At 42.2% G+C, this 26,763-nt stretch overlaps 2 protein-coding genes across 2 annotated transcripts; one reads left to right on the top strand and one right to left on the bottom strand.

Annotated features, from left to right (window-relative positions):
* Positions 1-88: 88 nt before the first annotated feature.
* Positions 89-25,427, bottom strand: mapk8ip2 (mitogen-activated protein kinase 8 interacting protein 2). The gene is made up of 14 exons (XM_083917474.1): positions 25,081-25,427; positions 13,541-13,646; positions 7,696-7,935; positions 7,498-7,573; positions 6,566-6,769; positions 3,984-6,222; positions 3,520-3,728; positions 2,519-2,594; positions 1,724-1,896; positions 1,522-1,631; positions 1,272-1,394; positions 1,052-1,122; positions 861-959; positions 89-215 (listed from the first exon to the last, which is right to left on the bottom strand). The coding sequence occupies exons 1-14, from the start codon at positions 25,143-25,145 to the stop codon at positions 143-145; spliced, it is 3,864 nt and encodes a 1,287-aa protein (XP_083773600.1). The 5' UTR covers positions 25,146-25,427; the 3' UTR covers positions 89-142.
* On the top strand, positions 15,380-18,113 carry LOC310949885 (gastricsin-like; the record flags this gene model as incomplete). Its single annotated transcript, XM_083917487.1, has 9 exons — positions 15,380-15,435; positions 15,545-15,683; positions 15,816-15,933; positions 16,281-16,399; positions 16,770-16,969; positions 17,082-17,198; positions 17,345-17,492; positions 17,733-17,831; positions 17,949-18,113. 9 exons carry the CDS (start codon positions 15,380-15,382, stop codon positions 18,111-18,113), a joined length of 1,161 nt encoding a protein of 386 aa, XP_083773613.1.
* Positions 25,428-26,763: the final 1,336 nt, after the last annotated feature.

The raw sequence follows: 26,763 nt of genomic DNA, 5'->3' as shown, positions 1-26,763 counted from the left end.
GCATACTGTAGAAATGAGATCCCTGTTGTGGAGGGACACAGAAGAGTGTTTTACAATGGAGTGCAGACCCCACTGACAGCGCCCTCTGGTGGCAAACTCGATGATCACACACAAGTAAGGGTGGTCGTCATGGCAACACATCCTATTCCAGGTAGATGTCCTCGGTGGGGCAGGCATACTCCAGATGTTCCTGGTAGTACTCCTGGAAGGCTCGTCTGCAGTAAAGACAGACAGATGACTACACATCAACCTGCCAGCTATTAGAAGACAGGCTTCCATAGTAAATCAGCAGATTTTACACAGTCACGCTTTGACTATTTACTACGAAATGGCTGGTTGGTGCAAACAAGATTACTTAATTAAAATAATTCAAGTGCAAATACAGAGACACACTTGCTGTATCAAAGGGGGGCAACCCATGCTCTGCTGCTTGCCCTTGTTTCATCGAGAGACTGGAATTATCTGTATATTTACTTATTCAATTTCAATATGGCTTATTTTTCGACATGACTATGCTTCCACACACGTATAAACACTAAGCTAATTGGTAATAAAGATGCACTTTAATTCAGGGCTTTGAGATCAGATTACAAAAGCAAACAATCAAAGAGCACTTCAAATATGATGTATAGATAAATAGTTAATGTTTCCAGCCCTTAAGGCTGTTGATGTTTTCAGCAACTTGAAAATTAAGGTGTACTTAGAGTTTAAGTAAAGTTGGCTACATATGTTCAATTATAAAGTCTTTACTGTGACTAACATACGTTTGACATAGAAAATTGATATACTACAAGTACTACTAATAATACTAACAATAATATTAATATGGAAATTGTGATTGTGATGTGATTTAGACTCACCCAACACACTCTGCTACAGGCCGCATGGACTCCTGGGATACAAACACGTGGCAAGCAAATCTGTTCAGCATCGGGTGCTTAGTAATGAAGCCAAAGTAGCTGCAGGGGGAGGAAAACAATATGATGAAATCAGTCAGATGTTGCACTGTGCACTGGTGACACGAATGCAAAAAACACACGTGTTTGTTTACCAGTTGTTCCTCGGATGGCATCCACAGAATGAGATGTTCTTCATCTGGAAGAAGTGACTACATCTGTCATACTAAAGACGGAGAGAGATGCAGAGACAGACAGGAAAAAAGAAAGTCAGTCATCAAAGCATCAATGCGACATTATTCCATATGAAAAGGGTGACGACTTTGAATTTGTTGTCTGAGTAATTTAGTGATTCTTTTATTTATTTTTCCGTACCTCATCGAGGGTGTCATATTCATCCTCCAGGCTCATGATCAGCTTCACTCCTTGCAAGCTAATCTCCAGCTCACACAGGGAAGGAGGTCGCACATGTACTGTCCGTTTCCTCGATATTGCAATCTGACAGAAATATAATATATAATATTTTCATGTCAAAGCAATCATGTTTTGAGGGTGCATATATATCACAGCGAACATGCTCTTGTCTTTTTCGTACGATTGCGCATGTCTTCTCCACTTAGCTCACCTTCTGCATGGCGGCGCAGAGAATGCCGTTTCCTTGGTGATAAGGTACCTCAACAGACCCCAAAAACTGAACGCTGTAAGTCTCAATCCATGCTGGATTTCTTTTCATTCCTAAAGGGTACAAAGTGGACACATACATACAAAACACGTTATTCTTCTGACCACAGTGAGACAGAGTAAAATGGATGGATCTCTCAACTCACCCAGCAGCTCCTTAGACTGGCCTATGACTTCATGGGCATAGAAGGCAGGAAAGATACCCCTCTCCCCTGTCCGCATGTTATAACCCCGGTACCAGTAGTCATCCTCTTCTTCCTCCACATATAAAGGATCATCCACATCCAGCTCCAGCTCATCTGTATGCCTGGGAATGAACCTGCAGAGAGCAGCAGAGAGGAGGAGGACAAAAAAACAGAGTGTCTTAACATGGTAACCCTGCTGCTGGGCATCACACACACTGGAGGTAATTTGATCAGGAAGCATCTGCTTGGGTATCAGGTGACGCCCATTGGGGAGCAGAGAGAGAAGCGTGATGAAACAGCTGACAGAAAATGCTGGGTTGGAGGGAGGGAGACAAAGAACTCTAAATGTGAGGATGTACTGACGGAGGACTGTGGCAAAGAAAACAAAATTATACATGGCCAATATGTACGGGTACACAATGCAGCTTTCCCTCTAGCTTTTGCACACACACAACAGACACAGGTGGTGGCTGATGTGATGATTACTTGTCACCCTGTAGCTCTCGAGCCCAGCTGTAGTTTGTCTGCCCTTCTCTGTAACATACTTAGTGAAACATCAAAGGAATATTGTTTTGTTTATCCACACAAGGACCTTTTGTCCCAGACACAAAATGGCCACTTGAACATTGGAGCTAATGGCATTCACAATTTCATTCCACTTTATTGTTTCTACAATCAATCTTTTCTTGTGGATATGATCTTTGCTGTAATTCACTTTACTCCCACTGATATCCCATTATTAAAAATGAGTCTTACCTGTAGACCGCCCTGTGTGTCTGATCCCTCTCCTCTCCATTGATGGTACAGGAGAAAAGTCCAAATGACTCTGTGCCTATGTGGCAAACAGACACCAGTTAGATTGCTGCATTGCCTGAAACGTACCGTGTCCAAAGCTACTTGCATTTGTCAAAAAAGGAAATGGTAAAGAAAGCCCTGATAATGAGCCTTTAATTATGCAAATCACCCTTCATTAGGGATATGAATCTTGAAGCTAGAGTACTGATTGATAATGGATGTACTGAGAAGCAGAGCCCTCCCATAGGTCTTGTGTGGGCTTCCTGCCAAATTTAGATCACATGTTAATATATCATGCTGATAGTGATGAGTTAAACTCTAATACCTAATTTTCAATCTAAGGATCCTGAGTGGACTATTGCCATATTACTGTACCTACTACCTGTAGGGTTTATAATTTACATTGGCTTATGTTAAAGTAATGGTTTCACATTTTGGAAAATACACTTATTCTATTTCTTGCTGAGAGTTGGATGAGAAGATCAATACCATTTTCGTGAGTACGCTGTATGAAGCTACAGCCAGGAGACTTAGCTTAGCTTAGCATAAAGACTGGACACAGGGGAAACAGCTTACCTGGCTCTGTCCAAAGGTAAACTGTCTGATTACCAGCACCTTTAGAGACCACTAATTTACAAACTGAAGAACAGAATTGACAAGCTTCGGTTGACATCTTGAGAGATTTTAATTTGTCGGACTTCAACAAATTTTACCAGTAAAAAAAACAGAAACCTAGGGTTACATGCTGATGGATGTTTTCAGTCTTTATGCTAATCTTAGCTAACCATTTGCTGATTGTAATTTCATAATTAATTGACAGATAACGGTTGTAACAATTAATATGAATATGTGTATGTCCCAAAATGTCAAACTGTTCCTTTAAACCCTAAAATGATATCTTTGATTGCAAGTACTGAGAGTTTTCCAGAAAGGTGCAGTGTCTAAGTAGCCTTGCAACTTACTGGAGGAGCGAGAGGTGCTGTTGACGAACACATTGAGGAACTTCTTGGAAAATGGGAGGTCAGCTTCAGGGGATGAGTCCTCAGAAGAACTGAGAAGTTCTGGCCTCACCTCCTCAGCATCACGACCATAGCACACCTCTCCTGTCCCCAAAGGCTCCTCGTCGCATAGCGTGGAGAGCTCACTGTCATCACTCAGAACGGAGGTGCACCTGAGAGGACATGGTTGGTCGGTTTCAAATCTCAATTTAGTGCTAAACATCCACCGGCACTGTAAGACCACTTGATTTACCACTAGAAGCCTAGGCACACCTGATATTTTAATTAAAATATCTTAAAGAAAAGTTATATAATATTATATCTAATAGGAGAATCATTTGAATAATATTCCATTTGTTCTTTCTAAACACAAATACACATACTCTATTTTAGTCTTAGCTTTCACCCACTCCTTTGTCATAGGATACCTTCTGAGGCTGACGAGTTCCAGCGTAGTATTCTCATCCACCACTAGCGTGTACTTCATCGAGTCGTAGGCCAGTCCATCATCTTCATTCGGCTGTCTCAGAGCCATATCTTTCTCACACAGTGGGAGGTCATGATCAGATAAGGGATGGTCTTGCACACTGCAATCAATGGGTGGTGAACTGTCAAGCTCTAAGTCACTACCCCCATAGGGCTGCTTCCTCATGCCACCCAGGAATGGGTAAGAGTCCCCGTCGTCCTCCTCTTCGTCATTGTCTGTGGAGTAGGTGAGGCTAAAGCAGCGGTTGGTTTGGGCGGTGGGTATGTCCAGTGTCAGGCTCTGTTTAACCTCTGTGATACGCTCAAGAGAGGCTGAGGAACGGCTCGTTGACCTGGGCTCAGTCTCTCGTCCTTCGTCCTTGTCGCTGACCACACTCTCACTGAGGCTTGGTGAGTCCAGATCCCTCCGCCCCTCTAGCATCATCAAGTCATTATTGGGCTCTTCATCTTCCTCCTGTCTCCTGGCATTCTTAGGTGATTTGTTGGTGATGTTCTTTTCAGAGTCTTTAGTGGTATACAAGGAGTTGAAATCTGAGGTTCCCCTCCCATTTTTTGCACAGTGCTCCAAGATCAGAGGGCTTATGATGTCACCACTAGGGTTGTTCATATACATACAGGGACCTGTCACTTTTCCTTCTTTCGAAGACTCTGTACTCTTCCGCCTCTCCCCTGGCTCCATTGTATCCTTTCTGTATCCTTCACCTTCCTTCTCTTCTTCCCCCGATCCCTCCATCTGTACTGTCTTGTCTTGGTCCTCATCATTGAAACCATCACCCTCTCCGATGTCTGAGGATGGTGAGATGGTATCGGAAACAGAGACCTTCCTCTTGAAGCAGTCCTCAGGACAACTTATTGGGTATGAGCCCTCTGAGATCATCCTGTTGACCAAGTTGCTGAGCAGCCATGGTGAGTCTGAGTTTTCACTCAGGTCATCTTCGCTTTCTGAATCGGAGTCTCCCTCACTAGTTCCATCATAGTCATCTGCAGTGGGCATTAGCCTGGGTCCCACTGGCAGGTAGAAGGAGCGTTTGAAGCTCTCTAGGCTGTGATCTGGTTCTATCTGCAGCACCATCTGTCTGGACAGACTATCTTCACATTGTTGGGCTGGAGGCAGAGTCTCATCTGGGTCAGCCTGGTGCTCAAATGACAGCTCATCGTCCACATTCTGCAGCCCCATTAGAGCTTGACCATCATCGTAGGACTCATGAGGTAAGAGGGGTGAGTCAACAGGGGATGGAGTAGCAATAGTGGGCGATGGCAGAGGGGATGGAGAGGGAAGAAGAGACCCTTCTTTGATTGGGTCAGGCTGGCCCAGGAGTAAGGAAACTTTCAGTCCGACGATGCCACTGTCCTGCTCTAACTCTGTATCCGGGTCCAGTTCCTGGTCTGATGTAGGTGAGCTGGCCTCCTCAATGGAGTTGGTGAGGTGAGACGAGCGCCCACTGCTGCTGTCATCACTGGTCAGGTCCAGTTCTGTCTCTGAGATAGAGGAGATCATGTTGGAAACCACAGGACCGCCACAGGCAAATGCTGCCTCCAGCTCCCCTTCAATGTCAGAGTCAGAGCCAGGAGAGCTGAGGTCCTTGTCCTGGTCTGAAGTCATATAACCCTGCTGGTTCATATCTGCTATCCCTGGGTCTGAGGATGGCGAGGTGGAGTCATTAGCTGCAGCCTCCCGGGAAGAAACTGCTGCATCTGAACTATTGGACTGGTCAAGAGCATCTGAGCGACTGGAGGACACATAGCTGGAGAAGGAGGCTGGTTCAATAGAGGGGAATTCCACGTATGACGACTGATTCTCCTTACACACCATGTCATAGGTCTCCTTACACATGTACTCCACCTCAAAGTCTTTCTCCAGCTCCTCATCGGACAAGGGTGTATCGGCACCATCGTTGGCTCCCATGGGAGCAGTGGATGACAAGCAGTGACTGGTTCCATCTGGGTCTAAGTCGTTCTCTGGCTCCACACCTGACTCACTGGTGATTGTGTAAGTGTCGGTGGCCCGGCGGTTTGAGTGTTTGTGGTTGTGATCACTGTTGAGGTCATGGTCCACCTCTGTGTCTGAACACTGGGAGTGCTCGTCTACAGAAAGTACTCGGGTTGTATGGATTAAAGGGTCTGCCTTTTGCTCAGTGACATCACCAGAGCAAGGGTGGGACTTGTGTTGACCAAATGAGCCTGTGAAGATAAAAAGGTGCAGAGAAACAAGAAAGGCCATGAGAGAATGAAAATACAGGATGATATAGAGGACTATGAAGAAGATACAAAAAGAGAAAGGAGACAGGTCATAAGAGCTGTGAAGGCAAGAGCAACATGGACAATTAGGATGGAAGATATAAAGAAGAAATAATGAGGGAAGAGGGATTTTTACTAAGTTCCTAATCAGTTTATAAAGGATGTGGGATGAACAAGTTCAACAAGTCAACTTCACGTCACATCACTTAATTTCACATCACGACACTACACGACAATGATGATAATGGAATGAGCTCTAAGCTTGCTGGGCTGGCCTTCTTGTTACCGTATTCAGGCCTCTCCCGCCTGTTGCCCTCCATGTCACAGAGGAGGGGCCTGTGAGGGGATAGGGGGTTCCCGCCCTCCCCTGCCTGTTTGGGTGGAGTACCTTTGCTCTGAGACCCTGGTGCCTTGGTAACTGGAGAGGCTGGGCACTGGCCTGTCACATGGCTGCCATCCTCCAGACATGAATGGGTTGGAGACAGACGACCTGGAGGGACAGAAGATGTTTGTTTTTTAACTGTGTGTAATGCCTGCAGTTTGTAAAGAAAAATTTATATTAGCTGAGCTTCTCTAAAACAAGGCAACAAACCTGCCCATCTGGGGCAATCATTTCACAAAAGAATAATAAAAACAACGACATAAATCGAGAAACTAAGGCGAGTGATCATTTTCTTTTAATTTCCTTGACTTTGATTTTCATTATGTTGCATTTAGCGATGTTATGATATTACATACATGATGATAGAAAATCATCTGAGGAAAGCTGTGATATGGTTTGGAATGGTGATTGCAAAGAGGTTAATCTTGTGAGTGTGGAAAATGTACCCACGTATGATTTGTGGATAAGAGAAATGGCAAAAAGATAGAGGAGGTGTGTTTGATAAAATTTGGGACCCTGTGCTAACATTTTTTTTTTCGGATGTGCTTTTTTATTTTCCTCTATTGTTCTAGAAATGTTTGTATTCCCACTATCTAAAAAAAGTTTGAAAAATAATAAGCACATATTGAAAAAATAAACTACATCTAGTATGAAAAAACAATGTAAGACAATGGTTACTACAACATACAAATGCAATTCCTCTCCATATATATACCTAAATCTTGTCGGTCAAAATAAGCAGCATCTTTTTGGAGGTACCATGCGTGGAAGACCAACAAATGAATACAATGAAAATTATAGTCCATGCCCAAATTGCTCACAGGTCATGTATTTACCCTGTGAGGTCTTGCGTAAGGAGTCTTGCCAGCTTCCTTTCTTTGGGGACAGACTGCTGTTGTTGTTCAGTGAATCCTAATGAGAAGAGAGAGAGGGAGATATTCAACAAAGATGTACCATACTATTACAAAGACAAAGGAAAATACATAATCTCTGTTCGTGTGTTGTGTTTAGGACCAGAGCGTCATGCTGCTAACCTGTGACACAGCGGTGGTGAGGTTCAGTGTGGTGGGTCTGCTCTTTAGAGTGCCAAGAGTAGGAGAGAGAGGAGGGGAGGCAGAGGGGGACGGTGGTGCATCGGGGTCAACCTCTTCATCTTCTTCATCGTCCTCTTCCTCATCCTCATCTTCATCATCAATCATCTCGAACTCTTGGAAGTCATCTTGGAAGGAGCAGACTGGGTGGTGCATGTCACTCTTCTCCAGAATGAGGGAGTCCTAAGGTTGGAAGAGAGGAACAGGGGATAAAATAAAAGATACTTTATGTTTTCACATGTTCAGCATATTTCAGAGAGACTAATTAAAGTGTCTCCTGTTCTGACAGCAGAGGGGAAACTACTATGTAGTGAGCCAACACAAAGGGAAAAGCTGCTCCTTTCTATTCACTCCACATTAGGCCACTTCCATTTTCATTTTAAAAGCTTTTGCCAAGAACAGGCCTGTCTGAGAGATGAATAGAACAAGGAGAGCACAGATGGACTACATGCAACACAATGTTCTTTGATTACACAGAGAGCATTTGTAAAACACATACACACACATAAAAACAGTGCAGTGGGCAACTCTGCAGCAGAGTTCACATAAACAGCCACAGTAAATCTTGCTGATAGTTTTTTCCCCCCTGCAGCCTTAGGTACTCTGTGTTTGCACCCATGAATACATTTGTGTGTACATAAGAAAGAGAAGGTATATGCGGCTTTCAGCATCAGCAGAATGACCACCTCCCCGTGAAAAGATAGAGGTGAAAAGGTTGAAGCAATTAAGCCACTAATAATAATGGAGCAGTCTTCGTGTGTGTGTGTGTGTGTGTGTGTGTGTGTGTGTGTGTGTGTGTGTGTGTGTGTGTGTGTGTGTGTGTGTGTGTGTGTGTGTGTGTGTGTGTGTGTGTGTGTGTGTGTGTGTGTGTGTGTGTGTGTGTGTGGATCAATCAGACGTCTCTCAGGTTTCAGCTGGTCTACCGGAAAGCAGTGCACTAAATGATTTTGAGGTTTAATAGACCACGCCTCCAGCTTTTATGTTTACCAGATACCAGGTGGTGCAAGCTCTATGAAGTGGCTTATTGACACACGTCACAACGTTTGCTAATCAAGAAGAGGTCATTGATAAGACAAAATGAATGTGATGCTGCAATGTGGAATTGTATTATCTCTCACCTACATTTAACCTTACAGAGCAGACAACAGTATCATCACATCAGCACCATCTCTCCCTGATGAGTCTAAAAACATTGGGTGAAAAGTGTTACTAATACATGTAGGGCACGAACACTACAACAGTTTTCTTCCGATCATCCCTTCCCTACTTTGAATTTGACAATGCAAACACAATGATTGATTTATCTGGTTTGCAGTTTGAACAACGCAGCAGTTTCTTTGCCTTTCAGTGCGGCCTCTTTAATGGAGGAATCAAAGCTCACCTCCATCCAACATGATTCTGCTGACGCTTGGTGCATCCACTTTATGCCACAGTAACAGAAATCAACACTCAATCTATTACCGTGAGAGTACACATGAATAAGCATACCTCTATCTAATTAACATTCTGTGATGTAGCTGAAAAAGAGGTGAAGAGATGATGCGAAACGAATTGTTGAGAAACCTTTCCATCGATCAATAAAGGCATTCTCACTTCATAATCTACTGTTAAGATTCAGAATGCTGTTTCCTCACACTGACCCATTATAATCCATCACTGGGGATATGTGATCTATAAGTCCATGACAGTGTAGAAATTTCAGAGATCCATCAGCGGGGTTGTGAAAATGCCACATCTACCCAGGAGAATAATCTGCACTGTCAGAAGACATCCTTTAGAGGGGCCACCTGACAGACAGGCAGGAAGACTTAAAGAAAAAGAGAGATCTATAAATAAGTGTGTGAATCAATCTCTATGGTCTCCAGTTCCCAAGGACATCCCATCCAGCCCTGTTACTGTCCCCCCTCTGTCAACCAGAAGTCTTGATTTTAGCCCTCTTAAACACACAGAAGCAGTGGAGAGCACAACTGCAATCATTGGGAATTAAATTAGGCTGTTCCATGTTATATTAAGGTACTTGTAGTAAGCATTAGTTAAAGTTGTACTCCATAAGAATTGAGGTACATTGTTTCTAGCGCTAAGATGTAACTGCAGGCGAGTCTGTTCTTTCAGAGCCTCCATCTTCGGTCATTGTGTGTTGACTTTTTTTTTGCTCTTTTGTAAACTTTATTGAAACACAGTCACCTCTCTACTTCCAATTAGTCTAAAGTCGAAATGTTATCGCTCGTATCATACACCAACACACCAAAATACAGAAACTACACTGCTCCACAGTCATACATGTGTTATGTTCTGGCAAAGCAATATCACTGTAACAAAAAACAGATGAAGGCAGAGCAGCTTTTTGATCTCTAATTAACAGACCACAGGCTTGTTCAGCACGGATGATTCTATACTACCTACTACCTCTGCTGCTGCACATCAGAAGATAGTGAGATGGCAGATCCACTACACAGCACTGTCCTCAGAAGTGGGGAGAGGAGAAGCTTTGGGTTGAACTATAGGGCCATCTTGCTTATGAGCGAACCAGCTGACAGAGGAAAGTGTCTGACAGATGAGCGAAACTCAGGACAAGACCCTCAAGTGAACAAACGGCTTTGTGAATTAAGTGGACAGCAGTGACTCGTAAACCTCAGAGGAGAAAAGTGGAGCCTGAGAATGAAGCGGTCTTTCATTTTAAGATCTAACTGCCAGCCAGTAAAAGAGTAGTTGAGGTGCAAAACATCCTTGCACAGACCAATATACAACTGTCGATTGGCCCTAATTGCAATGCTACCCAATTACTGCAGATGTGCAGGAGTTGTCCGTTGTCTGAGATCATGTTGCAGCCAGTTATTCGGCTAGGTGTTGCATTTTGGAGTGCATCTTTTTCAGTGCATAAATTCTTGGCTACACATTCACTGATGCATGATTGGCTCCTTGCACCCCTACAAAGCCACTAGTCTCAGTGAGGCAGTACTGTTAAAAATAACAGGAAAGGGGAGTTGATTTACTATTAACTTCATCTATGTTCATTGCTCATTTACTGTAGCTCACATCCTGAACATGAATGAAACTATGGCTACATAATTGCTATTATCCCAAATGTATCTCTTGTATTTATTTCGTACAATGATAGTATAAATTGTGCCTGTGTGTGGGTGTGTGTTTGCACACGTAAAGCCCATTTACCATAGCAGCTCGTCATCTGGGTGAATTTTATCCCGGAGTGTATGACAGATGTCGATTAGCCTCCCATTAATGGAGACCCCCCAGTGAGTGATGGCCTCCATCTATCAGTGTGTCTCACGATTTTTCACATTCTAAACTAGCACCACAGCTGAGACACAGACACCATTGCTCTGTCACATACTGAATTATGCACACGCTCATGGTGTTCAATCAGGACTCTGGAGAGACAGAGATGGATGTCAGAGAGACAGGAAGTGAAGAATCAGAGGCGAGACAAAGCAGAAAGCAGCACGGCTTGTGAGTGTGTACGAGATTCAGACAAAAAAAAGGAAGCAGCTCCCTCTGTTGTGGTTGCTCTGCTGGTTATGTTGATATGCTGGGTTAAAAAAAAAAAAAGAAAGGTCAAGAAAAAACAACAAATCACACGGTTGAAAACACATTGTCAAATCTAATCCCCTCTGACATCCTTGATAGTTGGAAAGGACAGCCTGAGCCAGAAATGCTATAGCATGTTGGCATTTGGCCAGCAATTACAATTTCCTCAGAGACATCAAATCAGATATAACAAATCCATGTGAATGATCTTTTGTTGCCTGCCTTCAGCTCCGGATGACAGAATAAGCAAGGCATCGTATGTGTGTCTATTTGTTTTTGTTCACATGCATGTGTGTGCTCATGTCACTAAGGCTAAGTACTGATCTAAAGGGTTATGCAGATTAAGACCTGAACCCCATAACCAATTGGAATTAATCAAAGCTGGGGATTGGGGCCGGAGGATAATCTCACTGTTTAGTTTGGCTGTTCTTCCTAAACATCAAAGACATGATGCCCAGTATGGTTGAATCATACTGACATATTAACCAGAAGCTTCTCTCCTCATCATTGCACTGCACGAGGGAGGGAGTGCTGCTGCTGATGAGCTGACAGAGTGTCACCCACCCTACTGAGACAGGCAAAATCAAATACCATGTGATGTACCCTGTACACATAATTCTCTGTCTCGCCTTTCATTCTCTGTTATTTAAATGTACACGCACACTCAGAGGGCAACTGGGTGTGTGTCCTATCCATCCCATGTCAGCAAGATTTCTTCCTCTTGGCAATGATTTAACGTAACAAGGACCGACACTGCCTCTGCCCTGTGCTTTCTTGTTTGTGAAGTGAGCAGTCAGGGTCTCTGCTTATGTGTGTCTGATGTGTGTCTCTGTGAACGCATGTGGGAGGGAGAGAGGAGGAAGAGGCCGCTGCTGCATGGTTTACTACTGTATGACCTACCTGGCATAAGAGGGAAAAAAATCTCTCTTTCTCTGAAAATGTCCTCACATGCTTCACAAACACAGCGTTGTTACAGAAGGGCTTTGCTAGCTATCCATAATTTGTTTTTTTGGTGGATTTAATTTTGAGAAAGCAAAATATCTAGCACAGATTTATTACCGAGAGCTTAACCCTCAGAACCAACCATCCCTGAACTAAATCTCCATTCCCAGTCACCTCGGCAGAAAGAGAGAGAGAGAGAGGGAGAAAGTAAAGGATGCAAAGCTTTAAAGGGAGTGGAGAGGTGGTGTAGAACAAGGGGGGGAGGGAATCTGAGCTCTGTCTCCGAGCAACACTCTGCATAGCAGGGAGGGAAGTGAAGACACATGGGAGGGAGGAAGGGAGGGAGGGACGTTGTCTCTGCATAGCAGCAAACTGCATTGGGTCACCCACCCTCTGCTGCAGCCGTGGCTCCAAGCCACCAGCATTAAACATTTACATCCCACAGGATGGAGAGAGCGAGAAAGACAGAAAGAAAGACAGAGAGAGAGAGAGAGAGAGAGAGAGAGAGAGAGAGAGAGAGAGAGAGAGAGAGAGAGAGAGAGAGAGAGAAAGAGAGAGAGAGACAGAGAGACAGAGACAGACAGAGAGACAGAGAGACAGAGAGAGAGGGGGGGGGGGTATGAGATAATAGTCCTTGGAAATTGTGTAATTAAGGTCTAAGCTGGTTGGACATGTGGGATGATACAGCTAATGACTCAATTATTTGCATACTTCATAACAGTCACTTGAAAAGGATGCTTAGCGGAAGTACTTAGCATTTCTATTATATGCTGAGGAGTTTAGTGAGTGTATGCTGTTTGCTCAGATCCAGTATGATGATGATCTGCACGATTATCAGAATACATGGAGAATGCTTCAATCTGTTCACCAAAGCTGAATGTTTCTCATTTTGTCCCTAGTATCATAATATGGAGACTGGAGGCTTATGGTCATTACTGTGATGACTGTAATGCTGGAAGCTGAGATAAAAATCAAGAGCTACAGAACTTCTTACATAAGACAGCTATATGCAAATAAACCTTCTACCTCTCAAACCAGCTATGCTAAGCAAGTAAGAATTCACCCAAAGCAACTGTAAAGGTTCAACAAAGATACATTGGGATCATCACAAAATTTTACGGAAAACAAAAGTATACATAATTCCAAAAGGTTTACAAGTCATACTCAAAGTTTGCATTTGCTCAACATTTTGGCACTGAACACATGTCGAGTATTCACATATGTGTTCCACAAAGCACAAAAGATGCAAAAAAGGTCAAATTTGAATAAAAGAAACAGTAACAACAAAGGAGGGCCCCACCTTCTCATATGGATCCGAGTCATAGTTGAGTCCAATCCCACAGTCGTCTGTGATTTCAGAGAGATCCTCATCATCAAACTCCTCTAGGCTGATGTCATGGGATGGCCTGGAAACACACAAGAAACAGTATATACATGAGTAAAAACATGCATACCTGAAATATGCCTGTTTCATCAGGGAATGCTCCAGATGGGAAGTTCTTGTTGAGTTCTGCCCACACACTGAGGTCTGCTGTAGGGGAAACCTGCTCTAACTCCAAGCCTGTCACTGTCTATCTGGGCCTCAGTCACATATACAGCACAGAGGCAGCCACACACCCACGTCCGCTATCTTCTCTTCCCTTACAACAATCCACACAAACATGGTGTGACATATAACAGCAACACATAAACATTTAAGTTGGCTGCATTTCGTCATATGAACTGTGGATGTTATAAACAGAATTGGAAGTGAATTATTGGCACCAGAGTTTTTAAACCTTTATTTCCAGCAGTAGCGCACTACAGCAGGGAAGTGTATAGGTATTTGTGATGAGCAAGTTTTCTTGATCAGGCTCTATCACATCTTTGCCCCATTAGTTTCAAAAGGCTCTCAGTGCCACAGCAGTTAGCTTGCTGTGTTGAAGGAAATGCTGCATTGCAGCTTTCCTACTAAGATAAGGACACTCCACATATTAAGTATGGATGCATCATACAGTCATATAGAGTCCTGTCCACACAATGTCATTGGTCCCATGGAGAAAATGAGGACATGTTGATGCATCTAAAGGTATGAAAAAGGGGTCATGTAGAAGTCACTGTAATCAGTGTCCCCAATGTTACTGGTCTGCTTTAATGAACACACGCTCTACTTACAGAAAATCCAGGGGAAAAACAAAGCTAATCACGGTGGAGATACTAAAAGGTAAAAAAATGAGAATGTAATTAAACTTATATGAAAGTAATGTTGACTGTTATTAGCCTTAGGTTCATTACTGTAGTTCAGTCAAAGCACACAAATAAAAAGTAAAGAAATAAAGTATTTTTACTGCATGTCCTTAAGCTTATCAAAGGAAAAAAGCTATCAAATTTAAACAACACTATTAAACGTTATGATAAGCTTAACAGCACCAAAGGTTTTGATAAAACTGTGTGGTTAAGGTGAAACTGATACTGAAGCCTTGATACAACACATTCATTTTCCATTTGCAGAAAGTTACAATCCCACATAAACTATTAAGCTTGACCTTGCATTTGATAAGTTGATAAAATGAGGATTTCCAAAACACACGGACCGTTATTGGGCAAAACAACAGAGGGCTTTTATAACTTTATTACTAGAAATGAATTCATAATCCTCAGATGTATCACATGTATCATTCTTCTTCAGATAAGTTATCATTCGGTTATCATTTTTAGCCTGCACATTTAATTGATTTTCATGTAGAACCGGCTATATTAATATGGTTTGTTCAGGACTATGGTACATTAAATAAGAGTTAAGTTTGTACTTTACTTTAAGTGCCACATTTAAATACCCAGATGAGTTCTTCAATGTCCAAACAAGATTATTCCATCAGATTGCCCAAATGAATGACATATTGTGTCCTTGTTGTATAATAGTTTTAATTAGGAGGTTTTGAGTTTGTGGAGTGTGGCTATCAGAAGTATATAGAATTAATGTGAGAAGTGCAAATTAGCTTCTAAGAAAAAGGCTCAGAGGGTCACCCTGTCTGAACTGATATGACTGAGGTTTTGATAACAGTCTGGCTGATAGGGGCCTAAACATGTGTATATAAAGCCTGTTCAGATCTAAGCAAAGTTGTGTCCAACCAGGAGTGCCGTGTGTACAGGAGGGATCATGAAGTGCCTCGTTGCTGTCTTGGTCTGTGTCATGCTCGTAGAGGGGATCGTCAAGTAAGGAAGATATTTCTCAAATCTTTGAGATAAAAACAATCTCCTTTTTTAAATCAGAGAGCATTTTACTTTTTAAAATGTCTTTGTTTTTGCTTCCTCCTTCCTCCAGGATCCCTCTGCAGAAGCACAAGTCCATGCGTGAGGCCCTGAGAGAGAAAGGGATCGAGCTGCCTTACCAGGATCCGGCTCTCAAGTACCAGCCTGAGTTTGCCACCTCTGCCAATATGTACATCAATAACTATGCAGATGTAAGAAATCCTACTTTAACTGCACTTTTAAATACCGCACACAGGAATTGTATGAAAGCATTAATGGACTGATGGGTTTACACTTTCTTTTTTAATCCTGTTGCTCTCTATCTTTACCTCCGACCTGCCCAGACCACATACTATGGTGCCATCAGTATTGGAACACCCCCCCAGTCCTTCCAAGTGCTGTTTGACACCGGCTCTGCCAACCTGTGGGTGGACTCTGTCTACTGTAACACTCAGGCCTGCAGTGAGTACAAACCAACAGGATTTACACCACAAAATCCCTCATCTTTCACATATTTGCATGTGAAGAACTTCTCCAGCGGACTTAAAGCTGATATAGGCCAAGCGTGTTGCGCTAGTCATCTTGTTTCCAAGAGATTACATATTGTACATACATGGGATTTAGAAATCTAGTGTAATTACAAGCATGCCACTAAGCATTTTTGGGAAGCATCAGTCACTATGTTCGTTCAAATTCAGCTCATCTTCTATAATCAAGTGAATTATCAGTATGTCAAATGGCTCTGCAAGGCATGAGGGCATGTTTGTGGAAATGGCTCCATAGATAATCCCAATCTATGTCATTCACAGACACACACACAAAGTTCAACCCCCAGCAGTCCTCTACCTACTCTCGCAAGGGACAGTCCTTCTACCTGCCCTACGGAGCTGGAAGTCTCTATGGAGTCTTTGGATATGACACTGTCAATGTGAGTCAAACCCACCAAACAAACCAATACATCAGTTAAATAAAACGTTAGACTGGAGAGAAGACATGTCTCACATTTTAAACATCACAAATCATCACACTAGAAAGTGTCAATACACAAACGCCACTGGAACGTTTTCTGTTTCAAGTATTAAAATAGTGAAAAAACAAGAAAATATTCATCTTTATGCACAATATATTGTGTATAGCTAGAAGAATCATTTGAATGATTTAGAGAATCAACACAGGTCTACGCCATTTATTTATCAACGCAAGGGTCTCCAGTCACTTAGGCTGAAGCTTGTACACATTTATATACGGTCCATGACTTGGCGTCTTCCTCACAGTATTGGTTGGTTTTGGACCCATAGGTTGGTGGTATTGTGATCAATAACCAGGAGATTGGTCTGAGCACAAACGAGCCTGGTCAGAACTTTGTGGTGGCCAAGTTTGACGGCATCCTCGGCCTGTCCTACCCAAGCATCTCAGCCGGAGGAGAGACTCCCGTCATGGACAACATGATTAATCAAAACCTGCTGAATGCTAACATATTCGCCTTCTATCTGTCAAGGTATTAGTTACACAAGACTTCTATTAAGTGCTACAAAACACACTGCCTTGGATATTTCTGTATATCCACATGAATAGCTTGTAGATAAGTTTTGGTATGTGGTGTGGTTTAGGGGAGGACAGCAAGGCAGTACGCTCTCTTTCGGAGGAGTGGACAACAACATGTACCAGGGCCAGATCTACTGGACTCCTGTCACCTCTGAGACCTACTGGCAGATTGGTGTTCAAGGGTCAGTGCTTTTCAACACTTCATCAACATAAAATTTAAAACGATCTTCTGATTACTACTGAGTATTGCTGCCTAGATGAGAGATTATTTTGTGTTCTAATATGACTGCAAGAAAAACAAACTTTTGGCATGTGTGGTGCATTGCAGATTCGAGATCAATGGTCAAGAGACCGGGTGGTGCTCTCAAGGATGCCAGTCCATTGTGGACACTGGGACCTCCATGCTGACAGCCCCAAGACAGCTTATGGGTTCAATCATGCAGGCCATTGGAGCTCAACAGAGCCAGTATGGAATGGTAAGACTCTCACACTGAAGCAGTAGGAACAAATTATTATTTCTCATAAAGATTCAGCTCTCATTCTGTTAGCTGCACCATTTAAAAGTCATTATGAGCAGTGGAGGTCAAGGTCACAAAATATACCTGTACATCAAAAATGGAGAAGCAGGAATGTAATGAAAGAGTGTACAAATCGAGCCAGTTAGTTTAGTTTAGAGTTTCCATCCCTCTCAAACGGTATCTCTTTGCTGTCTCCAGTACATGGTGGACTGCAGCCAGGTCAGCAACCTGCCAACTCTCAGCTTTGTTATCGATGGTGTTGCCCTCCCTCTGCCTCCTTCTGCTTACATCATCCAGGTAAGTTACAACATGCATGCACAGCACAAGCATGTATTTGTGTGCGTACTATCGTGTCGTGCCTTATTTTGGGATGCAATGTTATAAATATGTCCAATCTCCTGTCTCCACCTCCAGCACTACCAGAATGGATACCAGTTCTGCTCAGTGGGCATCACCCCCACCTATCTGCCCTCTCAAGATGGCCAGCCCCTGTGGATCTTTGGAGACGTGTTCCTCAGAGAGTACTATTCCATCTACGACCGCACCAACAACCGTGTTGGCTTCGCTGCAGCTGTCTAAGTGTCATCATTGGAACTTGACACAAAAACCTGATTAGATAATATTGATTAAGTCTGTGTCCAAGAACATGATGCTTTGGTTCATCACAAACATCTGTTCTGGGATTTGATGCTATATAATATTGCTCTACATGTATTTTATTGCACACCCTCAAATTGGTATGAACAGATTTCTTTGGATTTGTATAATCAAAACAGAAAAAAGTTAAATGTCTCCATAGCACTGCTGTATTCTCAAGCAGAATAAAAATTAAAATGCTTGCTGTACGTGTTTTAATATTTCATCTTTCTAAATGAGGACTCATTATCTTCACAGCACAGGTCCTGGGCTGAGGGACATCAAAGGGGTTTCCCCCATTTATAATTGACCTTGAGTTGTGTGTGTATCTAATTAATTCCCACAACTATTGGCCATTTTAAATACCCTAGAATCCTAGGACACATGACATGTGACATGTAATCCAACAATATCACATATGCATGCTCTGTGCTTTTGAGCACTTGTTTTTACTCCACATCAAATGTGATTAAATCAGACGGACAAGACAATGGATTATATTGCAAACAGTTGTGGACTTAAGTTGCCATATGACACTCATGCCATTGCAGCATCATTACTATTGCCAGACTTTATGCATGTGAGACAACATATCCATTAACATTCATCCCAACATGAAAATGGTGTAAACCCTAGTCTGTAGGTTGGTGACTGGTGCATCAAGACCATTCCACACACACACAAACAAAGGTATCTATCTATCTATCTGACAAAATAAATAAAAAGGTCACTAATGAGCTCCTCACCCATCCAAGTCTTCAGGGAAGCTGTGTTTGTAAGTGTATGATTCACAGTGGAAAAACCACATCAGTGCAGCTGTATCCAAGGCAGCTGTCACCACCACACAAGTGGAACCAACTCCCATGTTCTGTTTCTGGATGAAGGGTCAGAGAGTAATGGAGAAACAGAGGAATAGTTGAGGTGGACAAGGAGGGTGGATGATGAGAATCCTGTCGCTAGGCAAGTAGAAATGCTGAATTCAAAATGTGCACTGGAGAACCTAAAAAAAAAAACGTTCCTCGCTTCATGGCACAAAGCAATTTTTCATGCTGACAACAAGCAATGAACCAGATTTCCTGTGAAATCTGACTAACTGCCACTCTAGGTATAATCCACAGCGCAGGCGGTGGAGGCTTCTAATGTTTGCGATGATCTAATTTTCAAACTAATGTCACTCATGTCCCAAAATGGATGTTATAATGATTTATTTACCCACACATTAGTGCAATTAAATGGTCGTTTCACCTAAATTACAAGGAACCATATGTTTTCATTTTCTTCTAGCAGCTTGCGCCTACATTTATTGGCCCAGGATTAATTTGTCTCCCTGCAAAACTCCTTTATCGTGCCCATAGCACTGAAAATCCACAATTAAAACAAAACACAAAAAAAAAAAACTGCAACTTGTTTTGAGAAAGTGTCTGTTACTCTGGATAATCCATAAATCACATTGTTGACTGTAGAAATAACAGTATAAAGTACTATGTTTCCATAAAAAAATTCTTCATAGCTTAATGTATGGATTATCCAGAGTCTAGAAAATACGTTGATTGACACAAACAAAACTCCACGCTCCCAATACCTGGATAAATAAATCCCAAACTATCTGTGTGGTGGACACTAAAAGTAACTGAGGACATTTGGATGAACTGCCCCTTTTTTAGTGTCTCACATCTGATTTTCATTTCCTTTTCTGCTCAATAATGTTCTGTGTTTCCAGACTCCATTTTGTTTGTGTGTTCATCTGCTCAGTGTTGAAATTCTCCTGTAGCTCTGCAATGCACGTCACAACAGTTTGGCCCAATTTCCCCTAAACTGCAAAACCCTACAAATGTGTGTCGGTGAAAAGTTGCAGATGCTTAAAATGCCCAAAGCCAAGGCCTCTCTCCTCTGCTTGAAGAGTGAAACCACCAACTGACCCTAACCCTAACACACATATTCATACATATATACATATATATATATATATATATGCATACAATCCGTTTTTTTCTCTTACATGTTTTATGTCCCTTTCTGAAATATTCTGTATTATTTTGATCTATAACACAAAGTGAGATGCAGCCACCACTGCAGTGTTGACATGTCCATGTTCCTAGTTGGTGTTTAGACAGCATCCAAGTGAGCGTGCAGTTCCTGTCACACCATGTTGTGTGCCGCTCGCTGCTTATCCCACAGCACACTGTGACATCCCTTGCATTCAGTTCACCTCTGCTTGTGATCATTCTAAATCATTAGGATTTGAAGCTGAGGTTTAAAACTGCAGAGGAATCATACCACTCTCCACACTTGTGAAGAAAAACAATCCTGAATCACATCACTCTTGTCTGATTTGTGATATGCTGAGCAAAAATGAGAACCCAAGAAAGTCAGCACAAAATTACCATTCACTGATGCCGGTCATGTTGCTGCAATGGCACACCCAGATTCACTGGCACTGCTATGGTTCAGCGACCATCTTTGTGTGTCTTCAGGTCTCGATCCTCCTTTTCATTTTCTCTCCAGCCCTCTCTTGTAGTAAAACTATACTGTCATCTTTGCTCTTCTAATTCAGTATACACACTGACTGCCTGTTCACACATGTAAGGTGCCCTTTCTTGTCTGAAAATATAGTTGAGCTACTTTTAAAAAATTAATTTTTTCAACTTTTTAAGCCATGGCTCGATGGACATTTTTCACTACGTTCTGATGTTTTATACACCAGAGAAAACAACATAAATAATAGTTAGTTGCACAGCTACTATATAGCTACTCTTTATAAAACGCCAGTGAGTCAAATCATGAAAAAGTAATAGCATATGAATTGTAGTTGTATACATGTATAAAGAGCAGAATGAACATAGGCAAAAAATGAAATGAGACAAAAATAAACAAGACTCTGAAGAGAATATTCTGATAACAATATTTAAATAGATACAGCAGTTACAAAGGAGGGATGGGCGGTTGTAGGGGGAAGGGGAAGGGGGGGGGGGTCTTCTGTAATTAAGCTGCCTTTCAACCATCAACACCTGCTTCACGTTGACATCATCATCTTTAAAAGCCAAGGCCATTTGATGTGGTTGCTACTGACTCATTAACAAGATCGACTTCCCAGGCTTTTAACCCGCCGTCACTCTTCAGTAATGTAAAGACACACCCACGCACAAACACCCTCGAGTCGTGCATTCAACCTAATGAAACACGCTCTATTGTCGGTGTCAGATCCGAACCTGAGAATGACGCCATCTTTGAACCGACGGAGGAGATGATGCATCGGTTTGCTCAGAGCAGATGAGTTCATGTTGGTTTGGCAGTATTTGGATTAATGGAGTCATCAGATGTACTGTAAATATAATACTGCTGATAGATGGGAAACATGCGCTGGCATCATTTGATGGAAAACAAATCTGTGTACATATGACTTGTGTAATTATTGTTAAACGGAAAAGAACAATTCAACAGCAGCAGCTTCTGCAAAGACTGACACGTGAAAATGTGTTGTACACAGAGAGTGAAAAAGAGACAGAGAAAGATGAGATAAAAAAATTCAGAGAGAGATAGAAAGACAGCATGGGGGGGGGCAGAGATGGAAAGCTTAAGCTAAAATGAATCTGTATTTGATTTAAGCCTATTACGCCATGGTAACCATACCCACCAATCACTACCCCCTCTGCCTTCTCCAACCGCCCTCAAAGAGTCGGAAAGGCGAAAGTGGAGCATCGACTGCTAAACATATGAGAAACCCAGGGAGAGGGATAGAGGGGGAAATCAGAAGGACGCTTACTGGAAATGTTGTAGTGGTCTAGTTTTGAAATATTGATGTACTATGATAGAATACAACTGGGGTTTGACAGAATTATATCAAATCTAAATCTGTAATCAAAGGATCTTCTCAAATCCAAAAACGTTTAGATCCATGATTGTTGAATCTAAGGCTGCAACTGAGGATTATTTTCATTACTGACTAATCTGAGGATTCATCAGTTACTCAGAAAGATATGAAAAAATGTCCATCACAGTTTCCCAGAGCCCAAAGTAGTGTCTTGTTTTGTCTGAACAGAAATATAAATATGTTCAATGTATTGTCTATAGAAGACTATAAAAAACAGAAAATACGCACATTTTTGTTGCCAATTTTGCTTCAAGCATGACATAAACAATTAATACTATCTAAATATTTGCTCGTATACTGTATCTTGTGTTGATCATCTCATTGATTAATTGACTAATGACTCATATACCATATCCATTTGGGTTTAGCTTTCATCAATTTACAGCAACGTGATTTATAGAAAAAAATAAATCTTAAAAAAAACAAACTCAAATAACTTAATATCTACAAATGTTAGAATATCTAAGGTCTGACATTCAAAGAACCAAAGACAGATAGATTGCATATTGTATATTTATTTGAGTTAATAGTAAGATATCTGTTGAAGCTTAATACATTTAACCATCCTGGAACCATATTTACAAGGGAATCAGCAATCTGAACCCAACCCTCCCACATACTCAGCCTAACTCCCCTCCCATCTGCATTAGCACTGCTGCCTCAATAAATCTACACAAACAATCCTTTCACATAATGTAATCATTCAAATTCTGAAGTATGGGTCGTTACACTATGAGTCCCACATTTTGATACATCAGCAAATTTGTTTTTGGTATCAGCAACACACAGCTGGGGTTTATTCACAAAGACATACCTGGATGTAGTTCATTTCTACAGTACATACTATATATCTGCAAGATGACACCTTGGTGGAAAAATGAAGTAAAATGTATCACCATGACCTGCTTGCATTCACATTTCCATGTGGAACCAGGTCTCTCAGTTTATGTTTGAAAGGATATACTGTCACATAAATAACAACACAAATAAAATGTGACATCACTTGAAACGTGTGATTTGTATTTCAAGTGGAGAGAGTGATCCCTCTGTGCAGGAGAAATGACAGTCTGTCATAAATTTCTGGTGCTCATGAGAAAAAAGACAGGCTCTCCAACGGATTATGTTGGCCATTGGGAACATTGTTAGGGTTATGTAAAGCAGATTACACTACCACACCATCACACACCACCGGTCGTTTCATCCATGAATCAGCCAGACACAAAAACACAGAGACGCAACACACACACACACACAAACATACTGGAAGGAAAACACACACACACACACACACACACACACACACACACACACACACACACACACACACACACACATACACACACATTATTAAATAAACAATGCACTTTTATAGAGAAAACAACAACCTACAAATCTCATCCCCATATCCTCCAAATCCTAATATTTCATCAAAGTCATATATTGGTATTGGATCCAGCTGACCCAAAATAAACACAGATAATATGTGTACTCCTGAAGCACACAAAATGATGCAGGCAGCTGCTCTTCTCGTCTTCTGTAACACTCTGACTTTATATTTGAGAGCTGAGAAGTAAACTGAAAAGACTTGGAGAAGATTTGGAGTGACACAATGCATAAGCGGTCAAAATGTTGCAAAAACATTACAGATATACAGAAAATAGTGTCTCCAGCTGTTTGAACGCTGTCAATTTAAAGTACTGATGCAATGGCCGAAGCTTGCCTCTGTGCTCTGAACTGAGGTCATCTGTAGTCATGCAAAAAATCTGGTGTATTGATCTGATATGATCCATCTATGAAATGAAGCTACAGTGTGTAACTAAATCCTACATGAGTGCATTGTGGATATAAAATCCACTGGGACCTGGCTTGCTAATGTGATTGCATTCTGCAAGGACAATGGACATATGGAGGCCTACACTGAAACAAACAAATGTTCTGGCATTATTTTTATTTGTGCAGTGTGTCCACTATCCTCTATTTGAGCTTTCTGGTGCTCTGATTAACATAAATTATTAATTAAGGTAATCTAAGTAAAATTGCTGTATAAACAACATAGTACATCGATACAATTTCAAATAGACTAAATGTTTGTTGTTGTTAAGTAGCCTATATGATTAGTCTTCATGTCTTTACAGAGAAGAAAGCTTTACATCAGCAGCACATGAGATTAGTGCATATGGAAATCAAATTGGAAACACAATGCAATCTATCATGTTTCCATAGCATATCCCTATATGCCAAAATACAAAAGCAAATGAGAAGTGTGTGTATGCAGCAGGCTCTTCACAATTTCATCCAAATCACACCAAAGTGTTGCAATACTCCACATCTTACCGGGCCTAATTAACAGTTACCCCAATGAAGCCCTATGCCGTGTCTTTTAACCTCAGGGACAACCTTGGACATAATACTGTAGCTGGATCACCAATTCTGCAAGTTATTGATCTCTGGTATCAGCCAGTGCAATCCAGCGCGTGCTTGGGTTTATAGACAAGAAGAAAAACACAAGCATATTTGACATATTATGTGTCGCAGAGGTCACATTAGAGGCGTTTGAAACAATAACAATATCAGATGGACTTCCGTAAATCATTGTTCAGCAGCATGCCCTTGCCTGGGCTGGACTCAACAGGGCGTGGGCCTCGCACGGAGAATGCGCAAGGCGTGTGTCTGTCGCGACAGCTTAAGATCAATCATTTGTCATCTACTTTACCATTTGCCCTTCTTCACACTGTTCGGAGAATAAAATAAGTTTTGTTGTTATGTTTAAAAAACATTTGTTTGTTTTTTTACGGAATGTTTACAGCTCCACAACACAAACAACCGGCCATGTTCAGCTGCAGCACCTATTGACGCGCAGGGAGGCTGTAGCAGGCCTGACAGGTTATTCAAAATATCTACTTCCCGTGGTAGGGAATGTGTTTTATTGCAGCCATCAAAACAAAATAGGTTTATCATCTTCAGTGTCATGTCCTCCACTCGTCCACCGTGCGCATCATCCCCCCATCCTCCCCCCACTGTCGCTCTACAAGCTCTTACCTGCAACCAGGAGGAGAGAGGGAATGGAAAGTGGATAGGGAAAACATCTCAGCCCTGTCCGCCATCTTCTTCCACAAATGACTCAGAGCGACTGCAGAAAATCACGAAAGGGGAGCGCAGCCCATTCACAATCACAGGGCAGAGGACAAACGCAGATGTGGACAGAGGTTTTCTCTCTCTGCGGCCCCGCAGATGGCCCCCCCTGGCCGCAAGCCTTCAATCAGACGAGCCTGCTCAGCACCATCAAATCTGCAGTCAACCATCCACACAAGCAGGGTAGGAGGGGGTGTCAGGGCAGCAGTGATCTTCAGAGACAGTGCACAACACCGCGGGAATTAAAACACGAATCCGGCTTTCCCCCCCGATACGTCCACGCGAAGCATATGCGCGCCCTATGCAACCGCAGTCCGTGTTTTGTCCTGTCCAAATGTCTGCTGCTGTGATGCTGCCTGTGACACACAACAGATACGGGCCAGCAGTGCGGAGACAGGCTGAGACAGGGAGGGAGGGGGAGGAGGAGGATGAGGAGGAGGAGGAGGAGGAGGAAGGGGGGCAGAAACGATATAACGTCAGTGCCGTTACCGTATCCTGAGTGGATGCAGGCAGAGCTGAAGCCTGCGGGTTTGACAGGCAGTAAAACAATGGCGTAGAAAACACAACAACATTTTCGTAAAGTGTTTACACTGAGAGTGAAATAAGCAGCCAGAGCAAACGTGCTTTCCAAAAGTTAGGTTCGCGGACCACCAGAGGTCCTTGCGGGCGGGTGGTCCAGGGGTTCCCCCGAAAAGACATGTGTTTCAATATTATTAAAGCCTCTGATATAGTATATTTTCATTGTTTATCGTCTTTTGTTTATCTAGAGCTCATCCCACCTGTGTTAGTCAACTTGAGCCTGATGTCCATGAACACAAAAGCAAAGAAGGAAATAAGTGCTATACCAGCAGGGGAGAGTACAACAGAAAATTAACCAACAAACAGATCAATAAAAAGAGCGCAAATGCAGATAGGATGAAAAATACCATGACAAATATTTAACTGAAGGACCTGTGAATTCCCAGGACTCAAAAGATTACAAAGACAAGCTCCTAGAAGGTATGATACGAAACGAATTGTGCGCTGCATATGTTACAATACGACTGTTGGGTTTAGTTTCATTGTGCACATACAGTACTGAAAACGATATAGGCCACTGTATACTGCGACTTATGAAAAAATAATAGTGGTCTAATACGACTACATCTGGGGTGTTATGGAAGGCCTTAAAGCACAATTCGCCTGGCAGGTGTAATAGTCAGCAGCCCAGACCACCCCCTGAACATACACAGATATATGGGTGTTAGACTGGAGGAAAGCCCATTTTAAAAGAAGTTTTGTCCCCTCAGCCATCACGGCACCAAATAAAAAAATCTGTAGATCATACTGTATATTTCAACTATGTACAATTTCTATTTCATGTCTATTCCTGTCCACATGTCTTTCTGTGAGGGTTGTTATCTGTTATGCAGGGGTTATGGATGGATGTCATGATTGCTGCTGTCTGTCTGCCTATATGTCTATATGGTGTTCTGGGGACATGTGGGAAGAGGGTCTATGGTCTTGTTATTTGTGGGAAGAGGAGGCAACAGTGCCTCTAGAAAGTTACTACTTTTAAAATAGCCCCTTTTTGTTTTACAGCCTGAAATT

Source organism: Echiichthys vipera (assembly GCF_963691815.1).
Source record: "Echiichthys vipera genome assembly, chromosome: 7".
NCBI classification, from domain to species: domain Eukaryota; kingdom Metazoa; phylum Chordata; class Actinopteri; order Perciformes; family Trachinidae; genus Echiichthys; species Echiichthys vipera.
This window is presented reverse-complemented; position numbering and strand designations above follow the sequence as displayed.